The 20,669-nt window shown below is 42.9% G+C and overlaps 1 protein-coding gene across 1 annotated transcript in view; it reads right to left on the bottom strand.

The window, feature by feature from the left end:
- Positions 1-20,669, bottom strand: part of LOC131140628 (contactin-associated protein-like 4) — a 90,550-nt gene that overhangs the window by 10,820 nt on the left and 59,061 nt on the right. The window contains exons 11-21 of the mRNA XM_058091233.1: positions 18,887-18,993; positions 17,256-17,375; positions 16,985-17,185; positions 16,757-16,919; positions 13,432-13,559; positions 12,646-12,816; positions 10,610-10,828; positions 8,797-9,036; positions 7,871-8,095; positions 6,832-6,965; positions 12-99 (exon numbers count right to left, since the gene is read on the bottom strand). Of these exons, the coding sequence (XP_057947216.1) occupies positions 12-99; positions 6,832-6,965; positions 7,871-8,095; positions 8,797-9,036; positions 10,610-10,828; positions 12,646-12,816; positions 13,432-13,559; positions 16,757-16,919; positions 16,985-17,185; positions 17,256-17,375; positions 18,887-18,993 (1,796 nt within the window). The remainder of the gene's footprint in view (positions 1-11; positions 100-6,831; positions 6,966-7,870; positions 8,096-8,796; positions 9,037-10,609; positions 10,829-12,645; positions 12,817-13,431; positions 13,560-16,756; positions 16,920-16,984; positions 17,186-17,255; positions 17,376-18,886; positions 18,994-20,669) is intronic.

Raw genomic sequence — 20,669 nt, 5'->3', positions numbered from 1 at the left:
ATTTTACTCACCATTTATTCTGCCCAGCAAGAGCGACTTGACAGCATTAAATTCTCCATCGGACGTGAGGTTGAAGTCTTCTCTGGCGTATTGGTCTACCTGAAAAACATAAGCCAACGTTACAGAATATTTATTTTAGCTTGACAGTTATGTATAGGACTTAAGAACTACTTGTGCACGCAAACATATTCTCGGAGAAGTTGGTGGGAAAACAAATTCCTCTTAGGCTAAACAGAGCAGAGTTAGCTATCACATGACCATGCTGAAGAAGACTGCAAGTGAGCAGTCACAAGTCTGGTCTGGAAAAAAAAACTGTTTAGCATGTCGTTGGAAAACTTGGTCCTTTGAGGTCACCAGGAGAAATTTCCACTTGTTCCATAAACAAAGTGTGACTTGACCTGTGTATTTTTGTATTCAAGTTGTGTTTTTATTTGTATTTATGCCATCTAATCATTTCAAACTGGAACTTGACCCAATTTAGATACACTTTGGTCACATTTTTATGTTCTCTTCAATAACCAAAGCAGACAACTTGGGTGATGTCACTCTGATAGATGAAACTAATTCTGTATTAGTGCTAATCATTTAAAAGAAACACATAAGAAACTTACCATTTGGAATGAGGCAATTAATTGAAAGTGAAAGTGAACTCTATCAAGTCAACTTGTGTGTTACATCTTGTTCGACAAGCGGTGAACCTTTAACTCCAGCTGACCCCGAGCAGCCCGCCTCCTGGGAGAACTTGTTCGGTTAAAGCCTTACATCTACAAGGAATCTTTCCTCATAAAAAAGGCGAGCCAGCCAAGTGCTGCAAGCCTTTAATGTTGAGAAGATGATATAGCTGTTTTCTGGCTGTTTTCTTGAGAAATAGCGTCCATAAATAGTCTTGCTTGAAAGCCACATCCCTAACTAATTACTGGCAGAACTTGTCTGCATTATGGCACCTTGAAATAAGCATTATTTGATCATTATACAGTTCGTACAAAGGTTACAGATTAGACATGTATACAATGTATCTTTTCATATGCATTTCTTATATAACCTTCCTGAATATAATGTGATATATTATTGTGAAATGATTATTTGTGGAATTAATTTGTATTCATAATGTTATGACAATGTAATTTGTCATTTTAGTGGTGAACCCCAGGAAGACTAACAAACACTGAAGCGGATGCTAATGGGAATCCACATAAATAAACAAACTTTCAGCATAATGCCAGTGAATATTCTCATGTATCCAAGTCATTTTATTCTCAGGGCATTGATTCAATCGCAACTGGATGAGGGCCCATCCACGAGGGAACGCTTCTGGGAAACATGGCGTCCACACAGTGAATAGTCACGTCCACACTAGAAAACGATGTAATACATAAGGCCCATCTACTTGTGGCACTGCAAACAGACATACAGACAGAACCACGTGATACCAAGTAGTAGTATGGTTGTCTGTGGATGGATCGCAGCTTTTGTGGCGAATCAATGTTAAAGGCCCCATTTCCAGGAATGTAGGGATGTTGTAACATTAATACGTATATATTGCAGATGCGGAGTAGAACCCTTGTCTGACATTTACGCTCTGTCTGCTGTGAAATAGATTGATGGATAACGTAGATTACATGTGCTTAAAACGTAACTGACTAGAATGGATTGCGTCGTGACAGCCACACGGTGAACGATTGGACTCCAACATAAGAAAGATACTGGGCAAAAACGACCCTCATGTCAGAGTTCCAAGACAAACCCCACTGTTGAACAAGAAGAACATGACGGTCTTGATGATTTCCAGGATCTTTGGCAAAATACGATACAAAAGTAGAACTTTTTTAGAACGTGTGTGTCGACCCCCACAGTAAAATATAGTGGTGGTAGTGTGATGGTATGGGACAGTTTTGCTGTTTCAGGACTTGATTTCTGCTGAATGTCTGGCCATATGTTTGGGATGTCAGGTTCCGGCTTGTGAGCTTTACGGTTCAACCCCAGGATGCGGAGATAAGGACCCAAATGCAGGTAAAAATATATTTATTTATGCTATGCAGCAGAACGACGCACTGGCAAGTCCAACTCAAACAATGTCAATGAACCGACAAAGAAGGGAGCGCGCACCTCAACTAAATAGGCAACACAAATAGGAAACAGGTGCAGGAGATAATTGAAAGCAACGGAAAAAAGAACAGCAACAGAGGAAGTGAATTCAAAGTAAGGGCATGAACAAGGAACAGAGGAACAGAAGAAACTAAACGAGCTGTCACAGGGGGGTGAAGCCCGATCGTGACATGGGATCTCAAGCTGAAACAAACTTTTTAAAGAAAAGTTCAATAATGACCGTGATAGCTTATGGTGGTACCCTCTGGCCATTTATGTACCCATAAGGGGACTTCAGACCTTCTCTTCCAGCCTTTTCCATTCCTGGTGGTTTTGGTTTTCAACCGCAGTTCACCCCTGTGATGCCTTGTGGCGAACTGGATGATTATCTGTTTTGGGTGGGTGTCCATCATTCGTCCAAGGTGGTGTCGGTGTTGACGATGAATATATTTTTGCATAATTAGCCGTGAAATTAAACCCACAATAGAATGTCGAGGACACAGTAAGTATCGGAAATGTAACTCATGTTTACTCCACAATACTTTTACGTTTACTTCACAGGTATTCTGTGAAGTAGTGAAGTCACTTATAGTGAAAAGTACAGTTAAAAATCAGACTTACCAACAGCATGTAAAATGGGAGTTCCTCAAATATCATTCATTCGTTTTCTACCGCTTATCCTCACGAGGGTCGCGGGGGGTGCTGGAGCCTATCGTCTTCGGACGAGAGGCGGGGTACACCCTGGACTGGTGGCCAGCCAATCACAGGGCACATATAGACAAACAACCATTCACACTCACATTCATACCTATGGACAATTTGGAGTGGCCAATTAACCTAGCATGTTTTTGGAATGTGGGAGGAAACCGGAGTACCCGGAGAAAACCCACGCATGCACAGGGAGAACATGCAAACTCCACACAGAGATGGCCGAGGGTGGAATTGAACTCGGGTCTCCTAGCTGTGAGGTCTGCACGCTAACCACTCGAGCGCCGTGCAGTGTTATTAGCTAATATTTTCCAAAAATGCTTTCAAATATTCTTGTGATAGTCCAATTTTGATTGACTGTCTCTTATCATTCTCCCAACAAAGTGCCAGGCACAGACAGACTCCCTGGTATATTTTTATGGACGGTTTTGTTTCAAGTATTTGCAGAAATGTTTCCAACATGCATTTTTCCTCCAATAATGAGACACGGAGTATTATTATGTCCAAAAACCAGGGAAGGATCCCATTTACTGACTTTTAATGGCTTACATTCAAAAGTAGAACATTTAGGAATTAATTTGTCAAAAAAACTACTTCTTGTAACTGTCAGCAAACTAACATAGAAAGTAAAACTGAAATTTTGTATCTGTAAATATTTTTTGTATACACTAAATTTTGTATTTTTTTTTTAATTTTGTAAATTTTGTATACACTAAAATGTGGCAGGTCATCCAGAAACTGGAAGGTTGGCGGTTCAATCCTCGCTCCCTGCACCCAGTCACTGTCATTGTGTCCCTGGGCAAGGCACTTAACCCGCCTTTTTCCTATGACCGTTTGGTGGTGCTCGGAGAGGGCAACTGTGGCCGTGGCTGTAGTTTACCACCACCGGTGTGTGACTGAGGAGTGAATGAATAATAGGTTCACTCCATTGTCAAGTGCTTTGGGCGCTTTGAAAATAGCTGTAAAATCTACTCCATTATTATTTTTTAACTGCAGTAATTTCCAGTGTTTAAGCTGCACTTAACCTTTGAACCCTGCAGTTTATGCAGCGGCGCGGCTAATTTCTAATCATTTTCAGAACCACTACTCATCGTTTAAATACTGTGCTAGGAAACAGTAGCTCTTTCTGTGGCAGGAGCCAATCACAATCTATAAGGGAACTCACAACCAGCTGGTGAACCCATTAAATAACCCAGGAGGTCCTTACTCAATATGGCCATGAGCTCCCTCTGGTGGCCGGGCAGGCATTGCCAAATGATTTGGGATATTATTGTATACTTTTTAGCTACCGTTTTGAGTTTTAAGTTAAGTTTTACGTTTTTAGCCATCTATCTAAGCTGAGTAATGACCAGATATCCCGTCGGTCCTGGCTGGAGAAGGCCAGGCCACCTCTGGCCTTTGTCTGGATACAGCCATTATTACAACAGCAGTACTGCTCACTTCTGGTCACATGATGGCTACACTAGATGTCATAGTTTTACTATGAACTGTAGACTAGACCATGAATCAATGAAGCCTGAACTGTCCAGTTGTGTTCTATTCACTGCCTAACGCTAACCATAACCATGCTGGTGCATTAATATCATAGGGTCGGTGATGCTGTGTTGCCATGGCAACTGTCGGTTGTTTAAATGTATATGATACATTTTATGTCAGAAGTGGACGGGCAAAGCCGTTCACACTCTGACTGTGACCGCCAATCACAACAAGGATGCCATCTTGGTGAAGATTTCGGCTTTGCAAAAGCAGTTGGATCAATCGGGAGACCAGAATGGACAATCAAGTGGACCGGTCTATTGGAATGTGGCTGTCCCGAACTAACCCAAACAATATTCTTAATCTGGATTTCGGCGTCCCCACCACGGCTAACCAAGGTCGTGTTGTGAAAACAACTTCTAACTCCCAAGAGATTGCTGCAGCGGGACGCTCTGACCCTCCATTGTGTCTTCACGGACACCTGTTGTTTCTCTTCACTGGGCCCACCACGGACCTCTCCATGGCAACTGCTATGTATCGCAATGACGCCCTGCGAACTGAGCTCCAGGTTTGGGCTATTTTTCCCTCCGTGGCGCTGCTCTTGTGTGTATGTGTGTGAACAATGTTTTTACTTGTATGCCAAATTGTATGCCGAGTTTTTTTTAACAGTCTCAAACTGTGCTCCTTCATTTAGGAGTCTAGTTTGGAGTTGTTGTTTTTTGTCCCCTCCCCTCTCCTAGTGTTGTCCCCCTTCTTCCCCCCCCTTCATCGTCCAATCATCCCGTAATGTCACGCCATGTCTCACTGCATAGTATGTTGTATACTCATTCATTCATTCATTTTCTACCGCTTTTCCTCACGAGGGTCGCGGGGGTGCTGGAGCCTATCCCAGCTGTCTTTGGGCGAGAGGCGGGGTACACCCTAGACTGGTCGCCAGCCAATCACAGGGCACATATAGACAAACAACCATTCACACTCACATTCATACCTATGGACAATTTGGAGTGGCCAATTAATCTACCTCTACAAATAAAGTTGATTTGATTTTGATTTATTTTATTTTGACTTTTTATTTTACTAGTCTGTGTAGCACTTTGAAAACTCTGTTTATAAAATGTGCTATATAAATAAAGTGGATTGGATTCTCTGGTGATTGTGTGGCGACCAGTCCAGAGTGCATGTGGCCTCTAGCCCAAAGTCATCTGGAATAGGCTACGGTATATATATATATATTTATGTATAGTGAGGCTTAAGCGGCATAGAGAATGAATGAATTAATTTCAACTTTATGCAAGTAAACTGGTGTTATTTTTCCTCATAATGTGACTAATGATGTTATCACAAATTATGATTTTTCTTCTCTTAATATTTAGATTTTATTCTTGTAAAATTTACTGCTGATTAGTTTTAACATTTTCTTCATTCATTCATTAATTTTCTACCACTTTTTCCTCACGAGGGTCGCGGGGGATGCTGGAGCCTATCCCAGCTGTCTATGGGCATATAGACAAACAACCATTCACACTCACATTCATACCTATGGACAATTTGGAGTGGCCAATTAACCTAGCATGTTTTTGGAATGTGGGAGGAAACCGGAGTACCCGGAGAAAACCCACGCATGCACGGGGAGAACATGCAAACTCCACACAGAGATGGCCGAGGGTGGAATTGAACCTGTGTCTCCTAGCTGTGAGGTCTGCGCGCTAACCACACGACCGCCGTGCAGCCATCATTTATTCAAAATGACTTAAATTATATGTGCAATTTACTGTTTACGCTGTACATTGTTGTTCATATTTGATGTAATCTATTTATTATACACATTATCCATCCATCCATCCATATGTATGGCCGGATGATTGCACTATTTTGCTTGTACTTCTGTATGAGTGAGAAGAATAAAGGGCTACATCATCATCATGAAATGGTCCCTGTGAGAGCTTGCCTTGTTACAAAGATGATAACATCATGACTGAAGATAAGGTCACCTTGTATGTCATCCTATACGATATTAACAAACGCAGCGCTTAGATGAGTTTCACTTCATACATTGTCTACTGCTAACCAGATAAGGATGGCACCTGGAAGAGGGTGTTTGCATTCTAACATTAGGCTTTATTTTTGCTAATCTGGTAGACTGGGCTGTGCCCGAGATGCCGTGGCTGCACCGAGATGGCTTGGCTGTGCCAAGATGGCGTGCCGACGGCATCATTTTCAGCTTGCTGCATTGAAAATGTAATCACAAAACAGTGAGCCGAATGTACGCGGAAAGCTCGCAAGCGGCCATTTGATCTATTCTTGGCGCAGGTGAAGCGCAACTACGTCATTCATATCATCCAATCATAAACCATTTTGGCCGTGTCCAAACACAAAACAGCGTGATTTATTCATGAAAGAGGGATGCGGCTGGATTCTAACCGCAATGTGGCGAAGGACGAGGGATCTCCTTTAAGTGCTGACAAGTTTCTGACATGTTGCTGTCACAGCTTAGTCTTATGAGTTGGAATGCAGGAGAAAGATGTCCTGTGTGATACTTTGTGGTCAACGTGTGGGTGTCACCTGCAGATACACGACGTCTGTTGTTCTCCTGATGGTCACCGTGTGAAGACGACCGTCAGCCAAGTTCTTTGATCTGCTCCTCAACACTTCAGCTTCTCTGCTGCTTTGTAGCTTGTAGCGCACCTCCAGCTTATCTACACACACACACACACACACACACACACACACACACACACACACACACACACACACACACACACACACACACACACACACACAAATCTTGTCTCTCCATCAAAAGCTCTAATCTTCTCCAAACGTCCTTCTATTTTGTTTCATTTTTCACTTGAGGAGCATCAGCCTGAATAAAGCTTTCCATACTAAGAGGATTAAGCTCTCATTTCCTATCAATAACACAACAGACTCTTAATTAATTTTGCTAATATTAGCGTTAGCACCAGCATTAAGAGGAGATTTCATGAAATCCTTGAGAGGCCTTTATGAAAGACATTGTCCTCCATCCCATTTTCTATGCCGCTTATCCTCACTAAGGTCACAGGAGTGTGCTGGAGCCTATCCCAGCTGACTTCATTTGAGAGGCGGGCTACACTGATGAATATTTAGAGTCAAATACAAAAATAATCCTGAATCCTGTCAAGAACATAATTGATGTGTTATATGTTACAGTATTTCTAGCAGCCAATGGACACAAAGCAAAAAGTTCTATTGGCCAGCTGACCTTCCTCCCATGGAGCACAACCCTTAGAAGCGCTCATCATGTCCAACTAATGCCTCCAGTGGATTTTTTTTCCCTGCTGGCCGAAGCAAATCGTAATAACAGGTCCAGCTGGACCGATGAAAAGGCAACAGAGGCTGACAGCGGAAAAGAAGCGACTGACTGCTAAAGCACAGCCAAGCAGGAGGAAGAGGAGCTAGATGATGAAGGGGAGGTCAACGAACAGGGAAGGTGGACACGATAAGACGCAGAAAGGATGAGAGGTGAAGATGAGATTCTGAGAGGATGACGAAAGGTGTGTTGAGGTCGAGTAGCGATACCGGAATGAAAAAGAAGCCTTCAAAACAAAAGCCCGGTCCTCACCGTGCTTGTTGATGAGCAGCGCCAGGTACTGTCGCTGATAAGAGGACACGTAGAGCAGGAGAGCGGGACTCTGGCTGGTTCTGAAACTCAAGGAGACGTTCTCTGCCCTCAGGCTCACGTCAGACAAGACGGAGGATGGCGGCGCACTGATGTTCCTGCTCAACTCGTAGGGCTCCTTAAAGTTGTAGCGGACAGATGTTGCTGGCTTGAAGATGGCTGACACCTCTGGAGGAGGACAAGGAAATCTGCTGTGAAACTTCTAAGTCAGGGGTTGGGAGTTACAGATAATGAGGTTTGGAAGTGAGCCCTGAAAAATGTTTGGGAGTTTTTTTTCCCAACACCGGCTCACTGTGACATCACAGTGAACCGACTTCCTTATATGGGCGTGCTAGCAGAACTGGCTGTGCAAGCTGAGTGGGACCATGGCGGAGTGTGTGTGCCGTGGGTGGAAAAGATTAAATCAGGCCGTTTTGGGTATCCAAGGAAATACAGCTGGAATAGGTGCAGGTTCTGGAAGTACTAGAAAGTTTTCTGTGCGGGTTATCGTGTGTAGCTGCTCTATAGGAGTCCACAACTTAAAGCAAGGGGCTGAAAATGAGCATAGTAGGTCGCCTTTAAACAGAAAGTGGTTTGATGCCACGATCTGCAGGGGAAAATAAAATAGTGCTGCATCTATGAATCCAGCAGAGGGTGCTGTCTCTCAAGTCAATTCACTCAACATGTTCCAGCAGAAGATGCTTTGATAAGCCGTGATGTTGCTACATACTATATGCCTGCAGTTGTTTCTTAATGTGTACAACTCTATGTAATGCGTCACAAATAGGGCTTTATATGAGTGGGTCCATATTTGCATTGTTTTCACCATTTGGCATGGTGGGGATCAACTCTAGTTTATGTTGAATTGTTTTTATGGGGTTGGCACTGACCTGAGTGACAGAAGACCCCGGCGTAGGCCGACGGGCCGCAGTCGCAGCGGAAGCCGTTGTTTCTCTCCAAGCAGCGTCCGTGGTTCCGGCAGAGCGGGCCGTAGGTGCCGCAGTGACCAGGGCAGCCGGGCTCAACGCCAGGGGTGATGCGAGCCCTCTCTTCCAGGTCCAGGGTGGCGCCGTTGAGCTGCAGGGCGCGGATGCAACCACGGAAGCCCTTCTGTCGGGACGCCGTGCCCCCTGACCAGATGCTCGGATTATAATACAGATTTTTTGAAAAGCAATCAGACAGTATTGTTATTGGGTCATAAACCCTTGAGAGGCACCAGCACAGCAGTTTGGTGCAGACACTATAATCCAAAATCTTGTAAATGTTAGGAAGAAAAATTAGGACTAATAAACAAAATGTTTATGGGTTACCAGCTAATGGGTTTCCTCCAACAAAGCAGATTTAGTTAAATTGTCTCATGAAATCTCTGCACATAATAATGCACTTATTATTAAAGAGGGATTTTTTTTGCACATGTACTTGTGGCTTGGCTTATAATCATGTATAATCATGAAAGCCATCATTTATGATCAACTATAGGGGTTCGGAATGGAGCTTCATTTGCTTTCTGGAACATGAACGCTCAGGTAAACACGTTTAGCACATTTATTGGCTAAGCGCATCAATATTCCCCGCTGCTTTTCCGATCCAATCTCCTCACCGTCTGTTGGTGTGTCTTCCCTCCACAGCTTGTTTACTCACATCAAGCGACGTACAAGAGATTTGTACGACTATAAAGCTGCTCGTCCATAAAGCCGCAGACAGAGTTGAAGTGTTGAAGTGGAGATAAGCAGACCCGCGCTCTTAACGAAGTTTGTCTTCAAGATCTCTGTGACTTAATTACTGATGACCCCCCCTTCTCTACCCCCACCACCAACCCACCCACCCACCCACTGTTCAGGTTCAATTAGCAATTAGTTTAGGGATAAATCACATCAGGAAGTTTATTATAGCCCCATGGACTATAAGTCGCTCCGGAGTATAAGTATAAGGCCAAAAATCATAATTAGGTAGAAAAAAACACACATAAGTCGCACTAGAGTATAAGTCGCAGTTTTTGTATACAAGCAGTTGATGTTTGCTAAATACAAGGATGAAGGGTCTTGAACCAGTCATGATGTGCTATATATATCACTATATTGACACTTACTATGGTACCCATTATGGCATTCGATGGCGATATCACCTCCTACTTTGGTACGTGAAAAAATATAAATAAATCTAAATATAAATATTTAAAAAATCAATTATATTATGAAAGCAGGAAGTGAACAAATGTAACAGTTAGTGATTGTAAAAGTACCAGATGGAGGGGTAGGATTTAATAAGCTTTGCTTCTTCCTACTCCTTTTGGACATGTGGAACTGTGAACTGATTATGGGATGCACTCAATTGTAATCTGATGCATGTTCAAATGAAATTAAACCATTACCATTACCATTAACATTGATAAAAGAATAGAGAACAGGCTGAATAGGTGTAAGATATGCTAACACAATGGTTATTCAGCTACACCAAAAATAAACATGAACAGAAAAGGTGTCCAGTGTTTATGTAACCTAAACACTTTTTTCATTTATAAGTCGCTCAGGAGTATAAGTCGCAAGAACAGCCAACCTATGAAAAAAGTGTGACTTATAGTCCACAAAATACGGTATTCATCTCATTCTGTGGTTGGGGCTTGGCTCTTTAGCAAGCCAGCAAAGCATCCCAATGATTATAAAAGTTATGAAACAACATCATTGACACATCAGCTCCACTCACCAATGAAGAGCTGGCTGTTGAGCTGCAGGTGAACGTGTCCGTCAGCAGGGGCCTCCAGTGTGGCGGTGGGAAGAGCGTCCAGCCGCAGCGATGCCTCTTTGACGTTTCGTTCTACACGGACCCGATGCCACCGATCGTCATTCAGGGGACCGCTTGACTCCACGTGGACTTCCAGGGGCCCGTTGCCCACGTCGAAGGAGAAAACCACCCGAGAGGGAGCTGTGGCAGGAGAGAGGATTATGAATTCTTGAGAGTAGTGATGTGCAGTCTCTTGGGGCAACCTTCTTGCAGTCCCTCCAGGCAGGTTCAAGGCCAGAATTCATTTTCTACCGCTTATCCTCACAAGAGTCGTGGGGGGTGCTGGAGCCTATCCCATCACATCTTCGGGCGAGAGGTGGGGTAAACCCTGGACTGGTGACCAGCCAATCACAGGGCACATATAGACAAACAACCATTCACACTCACATTCATACCTATGGACAATTTGGAGTGGCCAATTAACCTAGCATGTTTTTGGAATGTGGGAGGAAACCGGAGTACCCGGAGAAAACCCACGCATGCACAGGGAGAACATGCAAACTCCACACAGAGATGGCAGAGGGTGGGATTGAACCCTGGTCTCCTAGCTGTGTGGTCTGTGCGCTAACCACACGACCGCCATGCAGCTGGCCAGAATTTATTCATTCATTCATTTTCTACCGCTTATCCTCACAAGGATCACGGGGGTGCTGGAGCCTATCCCAGCTGGCAGGGCACATATAGACAAACAACCATTCCCACTCACATTCATACCTATGGACAATTTGGAGTCTAACCTAGTTAACCTAGCATGTTTTTGGAATGGGGGAGGAAACCGGAGTCCCCGGAGAAAACCACACATTCATGGGGAGAACATGCAAACTCCACACAGAGATGGCTGAGGGTGGAATTGAACCCTGGTCTCCTAGCTGTGAGGTCTGCACGGTAACCACACGTTCACTGTGCAGCCGGCCATAATTCAATACATTCCATAATTGTGGTGTCCCTCAGGACTCCATGTTATGCCCCATGTTATTTTGTCACTCATCCCTGCTGTGCCGATGGTACTCAGGGCTATTTGTACACAAATTGAGGGTTGTATCCCTGTGGCTCTAAAGGATGTGAAGGCTAGAGAAGATGTAGCGTAGCATATCTCGGTGCCGCAAGGAAAAATTGCCTTCTCACGCACCTCCCAAGAACCAATTGTGTGATGACTTTCATTTGTGCTATTGATATAATTGCCTCGGGCCTGTTGTGGATGGTGCTGCGCATCAGCTCTGCGGGCCGCTGCTCAGCCAAGTATGTCGGCTGAATGCTCGGCTCCGTCTAGTGAAAGATTTAGGAGAGTGCCGGCCAAGCAGAACGGGCGGAAGGTACAAACTACATGATGAAACAATATCCCCACTGCCTTTGGTGACTTCATTCCGGGATGGTTCTGAGGTCCCGCCACACAGTGATGTGAGCCGTGTTCGGAGCGGAGCGGCAGTATTCCGAGGTGGAACAACCACACCGACATTGATTTCCCTGGAGGGGAGGGGGCTGCTGGTGCAGCAGCAGCCCTGCATTAGCTTCTGTTTTTGTCCCTTCAACTCCCACGTCTGCCACAGCTTCCATCGCTAGACAACAAAGTACTAATAAAAGCGCTATGTACAGCCCCCTACACTGTGCTGAAACCATTCAAATATATACACTACATAATGTTATTTCATACTCCATTATTTGGAATGATTGATGCTACAAGTCTTTTAATAGAATACAATACATAACTACAATCACCAGATACAATGCAAGTGTGCCGTCTATTATGCTACTCATTTGCAAATTGGCCTACTGAAATGCTTTGGAATTATTTCTTTATGGGAATTTGGTGCCAGCTGGGATAGGCTCCAGCACCCCCTGCCACCCTTGTGAGATTACGTGATAGAAAATGAATGAATGAATGAGTGTTCCTGCTATAGTTGTGTAATTTGGGGTGTAGTAGCAAAGTGACTCCAAGGGGGGCCTACGGCGTTACTCACAACTCATTTCAATCCGGATAAAGTCTCGGATGCCCAGGTTTTCCAGGAACACGCCAAAGGGAGCGGTGGTTTTAAACATGAAGGAAATCTCAGCGCTTAGCTCCCCGTGGAAGGTGGGGAAGTGGAGGTAGGATGTCTCTTTATCAAAAAAGGCGGCATTCCACAAGTTCTCTGAGAAAACAGAAGAAAGAAAGAGATCACGGTCAATGGGAATAAAAGGAAGCACAAAAGAGCACAGCTGACACGTTAATAACCCTCATTTATTTCCTTAATTTGACTTCATATGGCTTGTTTCTGGCTGCACGGTGGTCTAGTGGTTAGCATGCAGACCTCACAGCTAGGAGACCCGAGTTCAATTCCACCCTCTGCAATCTCTGTGTGGAGTTTGCATGTTCTCCACGGGTTTTCTCCGGGTACTCCGGTTTCCTCCCCCATTCCAAAAACATGCTAGGTTAATTGGCCATTCCAAATTGTCCATAGGTATGAATGTGAGTGTGAATGCTTGTTTGTCTATACGTGCCCTGTGATTGGCTGGCCACCAGCCCCAAAAACAGCTGGAATAGGCTCCAGCACCCCCCGCGAAAATGAATGAATGGCTTGTTTGTATTTCTATTGTATACATCCATTATCCTATGCCAATATGGGAATCATACCTGTGGCCCTTAACCACTTATTCACAGTCATACCTAGCTGACCATAGTGTATGTGAGACTGAAATACTCATGAATATTTCACTACAGATCTACAGACGTTTATTTTTATACTTCCATAGGCAACTGTACTTACTGTCTCCATGGCAACGCAGCGGCCCCACCCTATAGGCGGCCTCTGAGCCCGGCCTCTGGATGTCACCCAGCACCAGAGACCTGACAGGGAGGCTGTCTTTGTGGCTGAGCAGCCCAGAGTCTTCAGTCCTGGAGGACGGAAGGAAGAAGAAGACACAGAAGATAGAGATGTTGTTATTTGTCCACTGATATCACCACAGTCATCCTGCAGTAGTCACTGCTTGGAGGAAGCTTCTGAGCATCCAGAAGGAAGGACCAGAAGTGTAGTGGCCAGCACCTTGTATGAAATATTGAAGGCACCGCTAGAAATAGATGGTTGCACTGCGAAATGAGGACCAGTAACCACGTGAATAAAATGTTAACCGCGTGATGAAAAACCCAAAGCCTGGTTTACTTGAGGCGACTTTATTATTTCTTTTGGGTGATACATTTTATCCTTGAAATGAATTATTTGTGGCTGCACGGCGGTCGAGTGGTTAGCGCGCAGACCTCACAGCTAGGACACCCGAATTCAATTCCACCCTCGGCCATCTCTGTGTGGAGTTTGCATGTTCTCCGGTGCATGCGGGGGGTTTCTCCGGGTACTCCGGTTTCCTCCCACATTCCAAAAACATGCTAGGTTAATTGGCCACTCCAAATTGTCCATAGGTATGAATGGTAATGGTTTAATTTCATTTGAACATGCATCAGATTACAATTGAGTGCATCACATAATCAGTTCACAGTTGCACATGTCCAAAAGGAGTAGGAAGAAGCAAAGCTTATTAAATCCTACCCCTACATGCGGTACTTTTACAATCAGTAACTGTTACATTTGTTCACTTCCTGCTTTCCATAATACAGTTTAAGGTTTTTTTTGTTTGTTTTTTTTTTAATAATGTACCGAATTGTACCGAAGTAGGAGGTGATATGAGCATCCAATGCCATAATGGGTACCATAGTAAGTGTCAATATAGTGATATATATAGCACATCATGACTGGTTCAAGACTCTTCATCCTTGTATTTAGCAAACATCAACTGCTTGTATTGTTTCTTGAATTGGCTCATCGTTGTGCATTGTTTGAGGTCCTTACTCAATCCATTCCATAGTTTGATTCCACATACTGAAATGCTATGGCTAGCATAACGTAGTGCTAGCATAGAAGTGTTTCAAATGTACTTCTTCCCTGAGATCATATTTCTCCTCTCTTGTAGAGAAGTATTGGATGACATTTTTAGCTAATTGCTTATTTTTAGCCTTATGCATTATTTTAGCTGTTTGAAGATGAACTATATCAGCAAGTTGAAGTATTTGTGATTTTAGAAATAAGGAGTTAGTATTATGAATTATCCTTACTGACCTTTTTTGCAGTACATTTAGCGAGTGAAGATTGCTTTTATAGTTATTAGCCCATATTTCCACACAATAAGTAAGATATGGTAGAACCAGAGAGCAATAAAGAGTGTGGAGTGATTTCTAATTGAGAACAAATTTTGCTTTGTTCAATACTAAGTAATATTTCTGGCCACTTTATGTTGTATATTTGTAATATGAGATTTCCAGCTCATATTTTCATCTATTGTGATCCCGAGAAATTTATTTTCGTGTGAGTGTGAATTGTTTTTTGTCTATATGTGCCCTGTGATTGGCTGGCCACCAGTCCAGGGTGTACCCCGCCTTTCGCCTGAAGACAGCTGGGATAGGCTGTGACCCTCGTGAGGATAAGCGGTAAATGAATGAATGAATGATCTGTTTGTCATCTTTCTATGACTCAAACATCTACTGAACAGCTCCTCATCAGTGTTTGTTCTTTTTCAAACCTTTCAAAGACACGCTAAAAAATTCATAACACAAGATGAAAATCCTTGTTGAGATCAAATATAAACAGCATAATATGAATGTAGACTTATTCTATTTGGTTTTACTAGATTATTAGCATTAGCATTATTTAATTGAATTCTAACCTGTCCTGCTTGTTGATAGTAGGAGATCATGTTATTTTCGTTGTCTATTGGTCATGATTGTTACTATTTTCTTAAAAGAAAATGCTTAACATAAATATGGCACTTTTTCTATGACTTATATTGCATACTGCATATAAAAATCACGTTTGTTTGTGAAATGCATCGAGCGGCATTGCAGTAAAAGAATCACAATGTGTTCATTTATTCTACCGCATGTGACCTTATAAAGCCAATATTCAGCAACTTTAGAATGACAGCAGTAAAGCCAAAACAATAATAAAGATATTGTCTGATGGGGTCGGTCAACAACAAGCTTTCATTCTGATACAGGATCTCATGAGATTGTGTACCTGGTCCCGCCTAAAGACCAGCCTCAACATCACCGACTCTGCTCTGTCCTGGCTCCAGTCATACCTCACCAATCGTCAACAGTTCGTGCACATAAATAACTGCTCCTCCTCCATAGCCCCTTTGGGTCAAAGTGTTCCCCAAGGTTCGGTGCTTGGTCCTCTTCTCTTCATCCTCTACATCCGCCCACTTGGCAATATCATCCGTCGTCATGGCCTCAATTTCCACAGCTACAATGATATTCAACTTTACATCTCCACCACTTTCATCAACTCCAACATCTACTCTACCCTCACCAACTGCTTAACTGACATCAAAACTTGGATGGAGCACAATTTCCTCAAACTTAGTAGTGATAAAACAGATATTATCATCATCGGCCCCAAAAAAATCACAACACCCACCCATAACTTCTATCTTCAATTTGACAGCTCCACCCTCACTCCATCCCCGCTCATCCGCAACCTTGGTATCCTCCTGGACCCCACTCTTTCATTTGAACCCCACATCAAACAATTAACCAGGACTGCATTTTTCCATTTCAAAGTAATTCTCATCACCTACAAAGCCCTCCACGATCTGACCCCCCCATATCTCACAGACCTCCTTCATCCACACAATCCCCCGCGTCACCTTCACTCCTCAGACTCCAACCTCCTGGCACTCCCCTGTAAGACCAAGCTCCGAACCTGGGGAGACAGAGCCTTCTCCATCCAACTCTTTGCCCCATTCACTCTGTGCTTGCCCTGACCTTCCCTCCTTCAAAAAACAACTCAAAACCCACCTGTTTAAATCCGTTTTTAATGTCTAACTTTTAATACCTGATGGCTGCGCCCCCCCTGCTTTTACCGTTGTTTTTGTATGGATATTGTATTTTAATGCATCTTTTACTCTGTTTTTACTCAACTCTATTTTTATTTCTTTTTTTCTCTACTGTAAAGCGTAGAGTACTCTGAAAAGTGCTATACACATAAAATGTATTATTATCATTATTACCTAATAAAGTGTCCGGAGTGTGTTGCATAAACGTACCACTCAGCACTGTCGGCGTCGCAGTTGCAGTAATGTTGCGGGTCCAGACAGTCACCCTGCAGGCCACATGCGCACTGCTGGCTTCCCGGTTGGGCTCCGCCCCAATAATTCTGCCTTCGACCCGAGCCGGCACCGCCGAGCCACCAGCTGAACGGGGAGCCCTCTGAAACAGATGAGAGAATAGCACAGAGTATATTTTCTTAACTGATAAACCACATGAGGCCTCACCGGGAGTGTTGAGGAGGCGGGACTTCCTGCAGTGATAGGACAATTCCTGCTCACAGTGATCCGAGTGTCTGATGATGGCCGACAGCTGCTCCTCGCTCGCCGTGTAGTCCAATTGGACTGAGTGTCGATGTTCCACACCGGACGGCGTCACCGTGGTTAGCTCTGTGTTGTTGTGATGGATTTCCATCCATGTGTTCTCATCTGGCGGACACGAAAACTGATGTGCTGATGTTGTTAACCCCACAAACTAATAGGAAGTTGCGTGTGTCACCTGTCATGTTGCAGTAAACCAGCTGAGGTTTAAGCGGCCCGCTGCCGTCCACGTCGACGTAGAAATACCCAGAAGTGTTGCCGTTGTGTTTGTACGCCTCACATGACTGCTCGTACACGGCTATCAGGGAGACAAACACACTGCTGAGTTAATATTACAACACGGAGTACCACAAGGTTCCCTTCTAGGACCACTGTTAATAGGAAAACACATTTCTTGGAACATTGTGTCGCCCCTCCACCACCTGGAGGGGTTGTATGCCTTGAAAATCCTGTGGTACAGAATAAGGAAGACAATCCACGATGACTTGACGTATATTCACACTCAGGATTTATTCTTCCTTTGTCGTTTTGTCACCTACTCTAATACCACCTTCGCTGCTAGCACCCCCTAGTGGACCTTGCGGTATTACACCCAAACGCCAACAATGGAGATTGAAACATATAAAAAATAGTAGGGTGTCTTTTTTTCTTTTACAACTGAATTTTATATGTATGACATGAACTATTACTACTCTTAAATGCTCCAACCATATTCATGCATTTTAAACGTTTTTTTAAAACCATGTTACCTTATCTTTTATGTACAATATCCTGAGTTTTTACACATTAATAGACCTAGTTAGCATGTTGGATTAGTGCAGCTTTAAACACGGTTAAAACATAATCACCCTGCTGAGAACGCTGTATCTTCCACGTCTTATTGAGTTTTAAAAGAGCCGTTATGGTGATGCTATAAATGGCTGCACGTCTGACAGGACGAGCCGCTGATGAGCCGCTTGCCTCTCACTATTGTGCTAGTAATTTACATGTGAGGAGACATCTTTGTCGCCATGTGAAAATGACATTTGCTGTCGGACATTAGCATCAAATGTGGCAAATGTTTTTTATCCTGCTGCGCGAAAAATCACAAATGTTGTTGTGCAAGTTTTATGTGAATGCAACACAAGACAACCACAACATGAGATACAGCTGAATAGACTACAAATAAGAATACATTTTCTTCTTCTTTTTTTTTTTTTTACCTGGATGCACATCGGCCTCTTATTGTTCCGTGTCCTGGTTACCATGAAAGCAAACATTTTAGTGTTTATTTCTTTATTTTGAGAATAAAGTGCTCTGCTTAGTGAGCCTTTCTGTTTCTGCTTGTCTCAATAAAAGAGCAACGTCCTGTCAATCATACGACTGTCTTCAGTGTGACTAGTGAAGCATATCAAAAAAAGCAGTCCCTCTGTAGTGAAGAGTCTGTGGATTTTGAAGTTATACCTTGTGTCAGAATCCAGGGGGCAGCATGCAACCAAAATGTTGAGGCTTCATTGCCAGAGAAAAATGGGAGGACTAACTTTAACAGCATGAGCTGAAGGTAAATCTCATTGTTGGCTGAAGAGCTGAGCAATGTGACTTTAAGAAATATTGCAGATAATCCAAATAAAAAGCTGCACTGAGTCCAAGCAGCTTTAAAGCCGGCATGGAGGTGGCAGGAATGCTGCCAAAATCTGAGCGAAAAGTGCACCATCATGACTTAAAAGGCTCCACTGGATCTAAAGTGCAGTCATCACCAGGCTGCTGACTTGGCCCGAGGTTGCAAAGCCCGCCATCGTTTATTTAGGGCTAGCAGATGTAGTGACTTACAGCTGTGGCAGGTGGCGCCGCTGTAGCCGCTGTCGCTGCAGTTGCAGTGGAAGTGAGTCCAGGATTGACTGCAGCGGCCGGTGTGTTCACAGCGACTGGGGGAACACCTGAGAGACACCACAAGCGTGCTGTTTAATGCTTTGATAGAATACTTTCAATATGGAGGATGTAGATTATTTTGGCTTTATATTTGTTTTTCATTTTGGGAAACAATCCAAACTCTGATTTCTTCTTTGCCACTAAAGACATCTCCAAATCTACCCCTCCCAACATTGGTCACATCCTTTGCAGTTGCGCAGGTACGTGTCTACATTTGCGTGTACATTTATGTGCTTGTCTTCATAATGGTCAACTTCCATCCAAATGTGCTGACATGGGCCACATTAGAAGCCATTGTATTTATATGCCAATCTGGACTAAGGTGACTTTATCTTTGCCGATTTATAAAGACCCCAAAAGGATAAAAACAAACTATTTTTTCTGATGAAGCGAGTCTAAAGCTTATGTAAATAGTGTTCTATTCAAGCATGATGACATAGTTATTTATTGACATAGTATGTTCCTTAGTCATTAATTCCTCAGTAACTACTCTAAATGTATGTTCCTTAGTCATGCTCTCTCTCGGACCGCTGTTAATAAATCTTTGCACATATTCCTTTTGCTTATATGCTTAAAAATGTTGTACCTAATATATGAAGAGCTTGCAACCAAAAGGCGCTAAATCCATTTTGACTGATTTCGAGAAAATCAATGATTTTAAACTACGCACATATCAATCTATTTAACCATAAAGTATATATTGCAAATGAAAGAGCTATCAATATAGGTCATAAAAATGCATGCTATAAAAATCCTGCACACACCATGTATTTTATATATTTTTTTTTTTTTTCGGATTTAGCGCCTTTTGGCTGAAATGATGGATTTAGCGCCTTTTGGCTGAAATAAATTTGAAGTCACCTTTAACTTCTTCAATGGCATTGTTGTAAAAGAATGTAAGGTGCTTTAATGTGCTATGCTAATAAAATAATTACAACACAGAAGCCATTCTCAACATACAATACACCCCCCACCCCCCCCACACACACATGCACTCGTTCACCTTCACACATTACAGAAACAAAATGTTATAACCTACCACTAGTACACTGTTACTGATAAAATTTTGTTAAGATATTATAGCACACATTAACATCATCCACATTCCATGATGATCAGCTTTAACACAACTCAACATACCCAATTATACAAGACAATGGTACAAGACATGTCATACATTGCAGGTGCATTCAACCTGTAGGCTGCAGTAGAGCGACACATGAAAAATAACAATTTGCAGACAATAATAAATATGTTATTAAAAGCAGTGCTCATATTTGACTGCACCATGAAGGTGACAGTGACAAAAATAATCTCATTACAAACTCTTTACATTGTATGTTTTTTAGTACAAGTAAAATAATGTTTCTCATGAAAGTTAGAGGTGTCAAGGTAGAGACATGCCTTTTATGGCGTAAAAAAAACTTCCATGTTACAGAATACTGTGTTCTCCTGAATTGCATAACATACTGTAACTATCATACGTGTACTTAATGTACACAAACAAAACAGGATGCACACTGATACTGTGCAAAAGGAGTAGGAAGAAGCAAAGCTTATTAAATCCTACCCCTCCATCTGGTACTTTTACAATCAGTAACTATTACATTTGTTCACTTCCTGCTTTCCATAATACAGTTTAAGTTTTTTGGGTTTTTTTTGGAAAAAAAACTGATAAAACTGT

The sequence above is a fragment of the Doryrhamphus excisus genome, chromosome 1 (genome assembly GCF_030265055.1).
Source record: "Doryrhamphus excisus isolate RoL2022-K1 chromosome 1, RoL_Dexc_1.0, whole genome shotgun sequence".
Classification (NCBI taxonomy): Eukaryota; Metazoa; Chordata; class Actinopteri; order Syngnathiformes; family Syngnathidae; genus Doryrhamphus; species Doryrhamphus excisus.
Note: the sequence above shows the minus strand (reverse complement) of the source record. Positions and strands in the feature narration are given on the sequence as shown.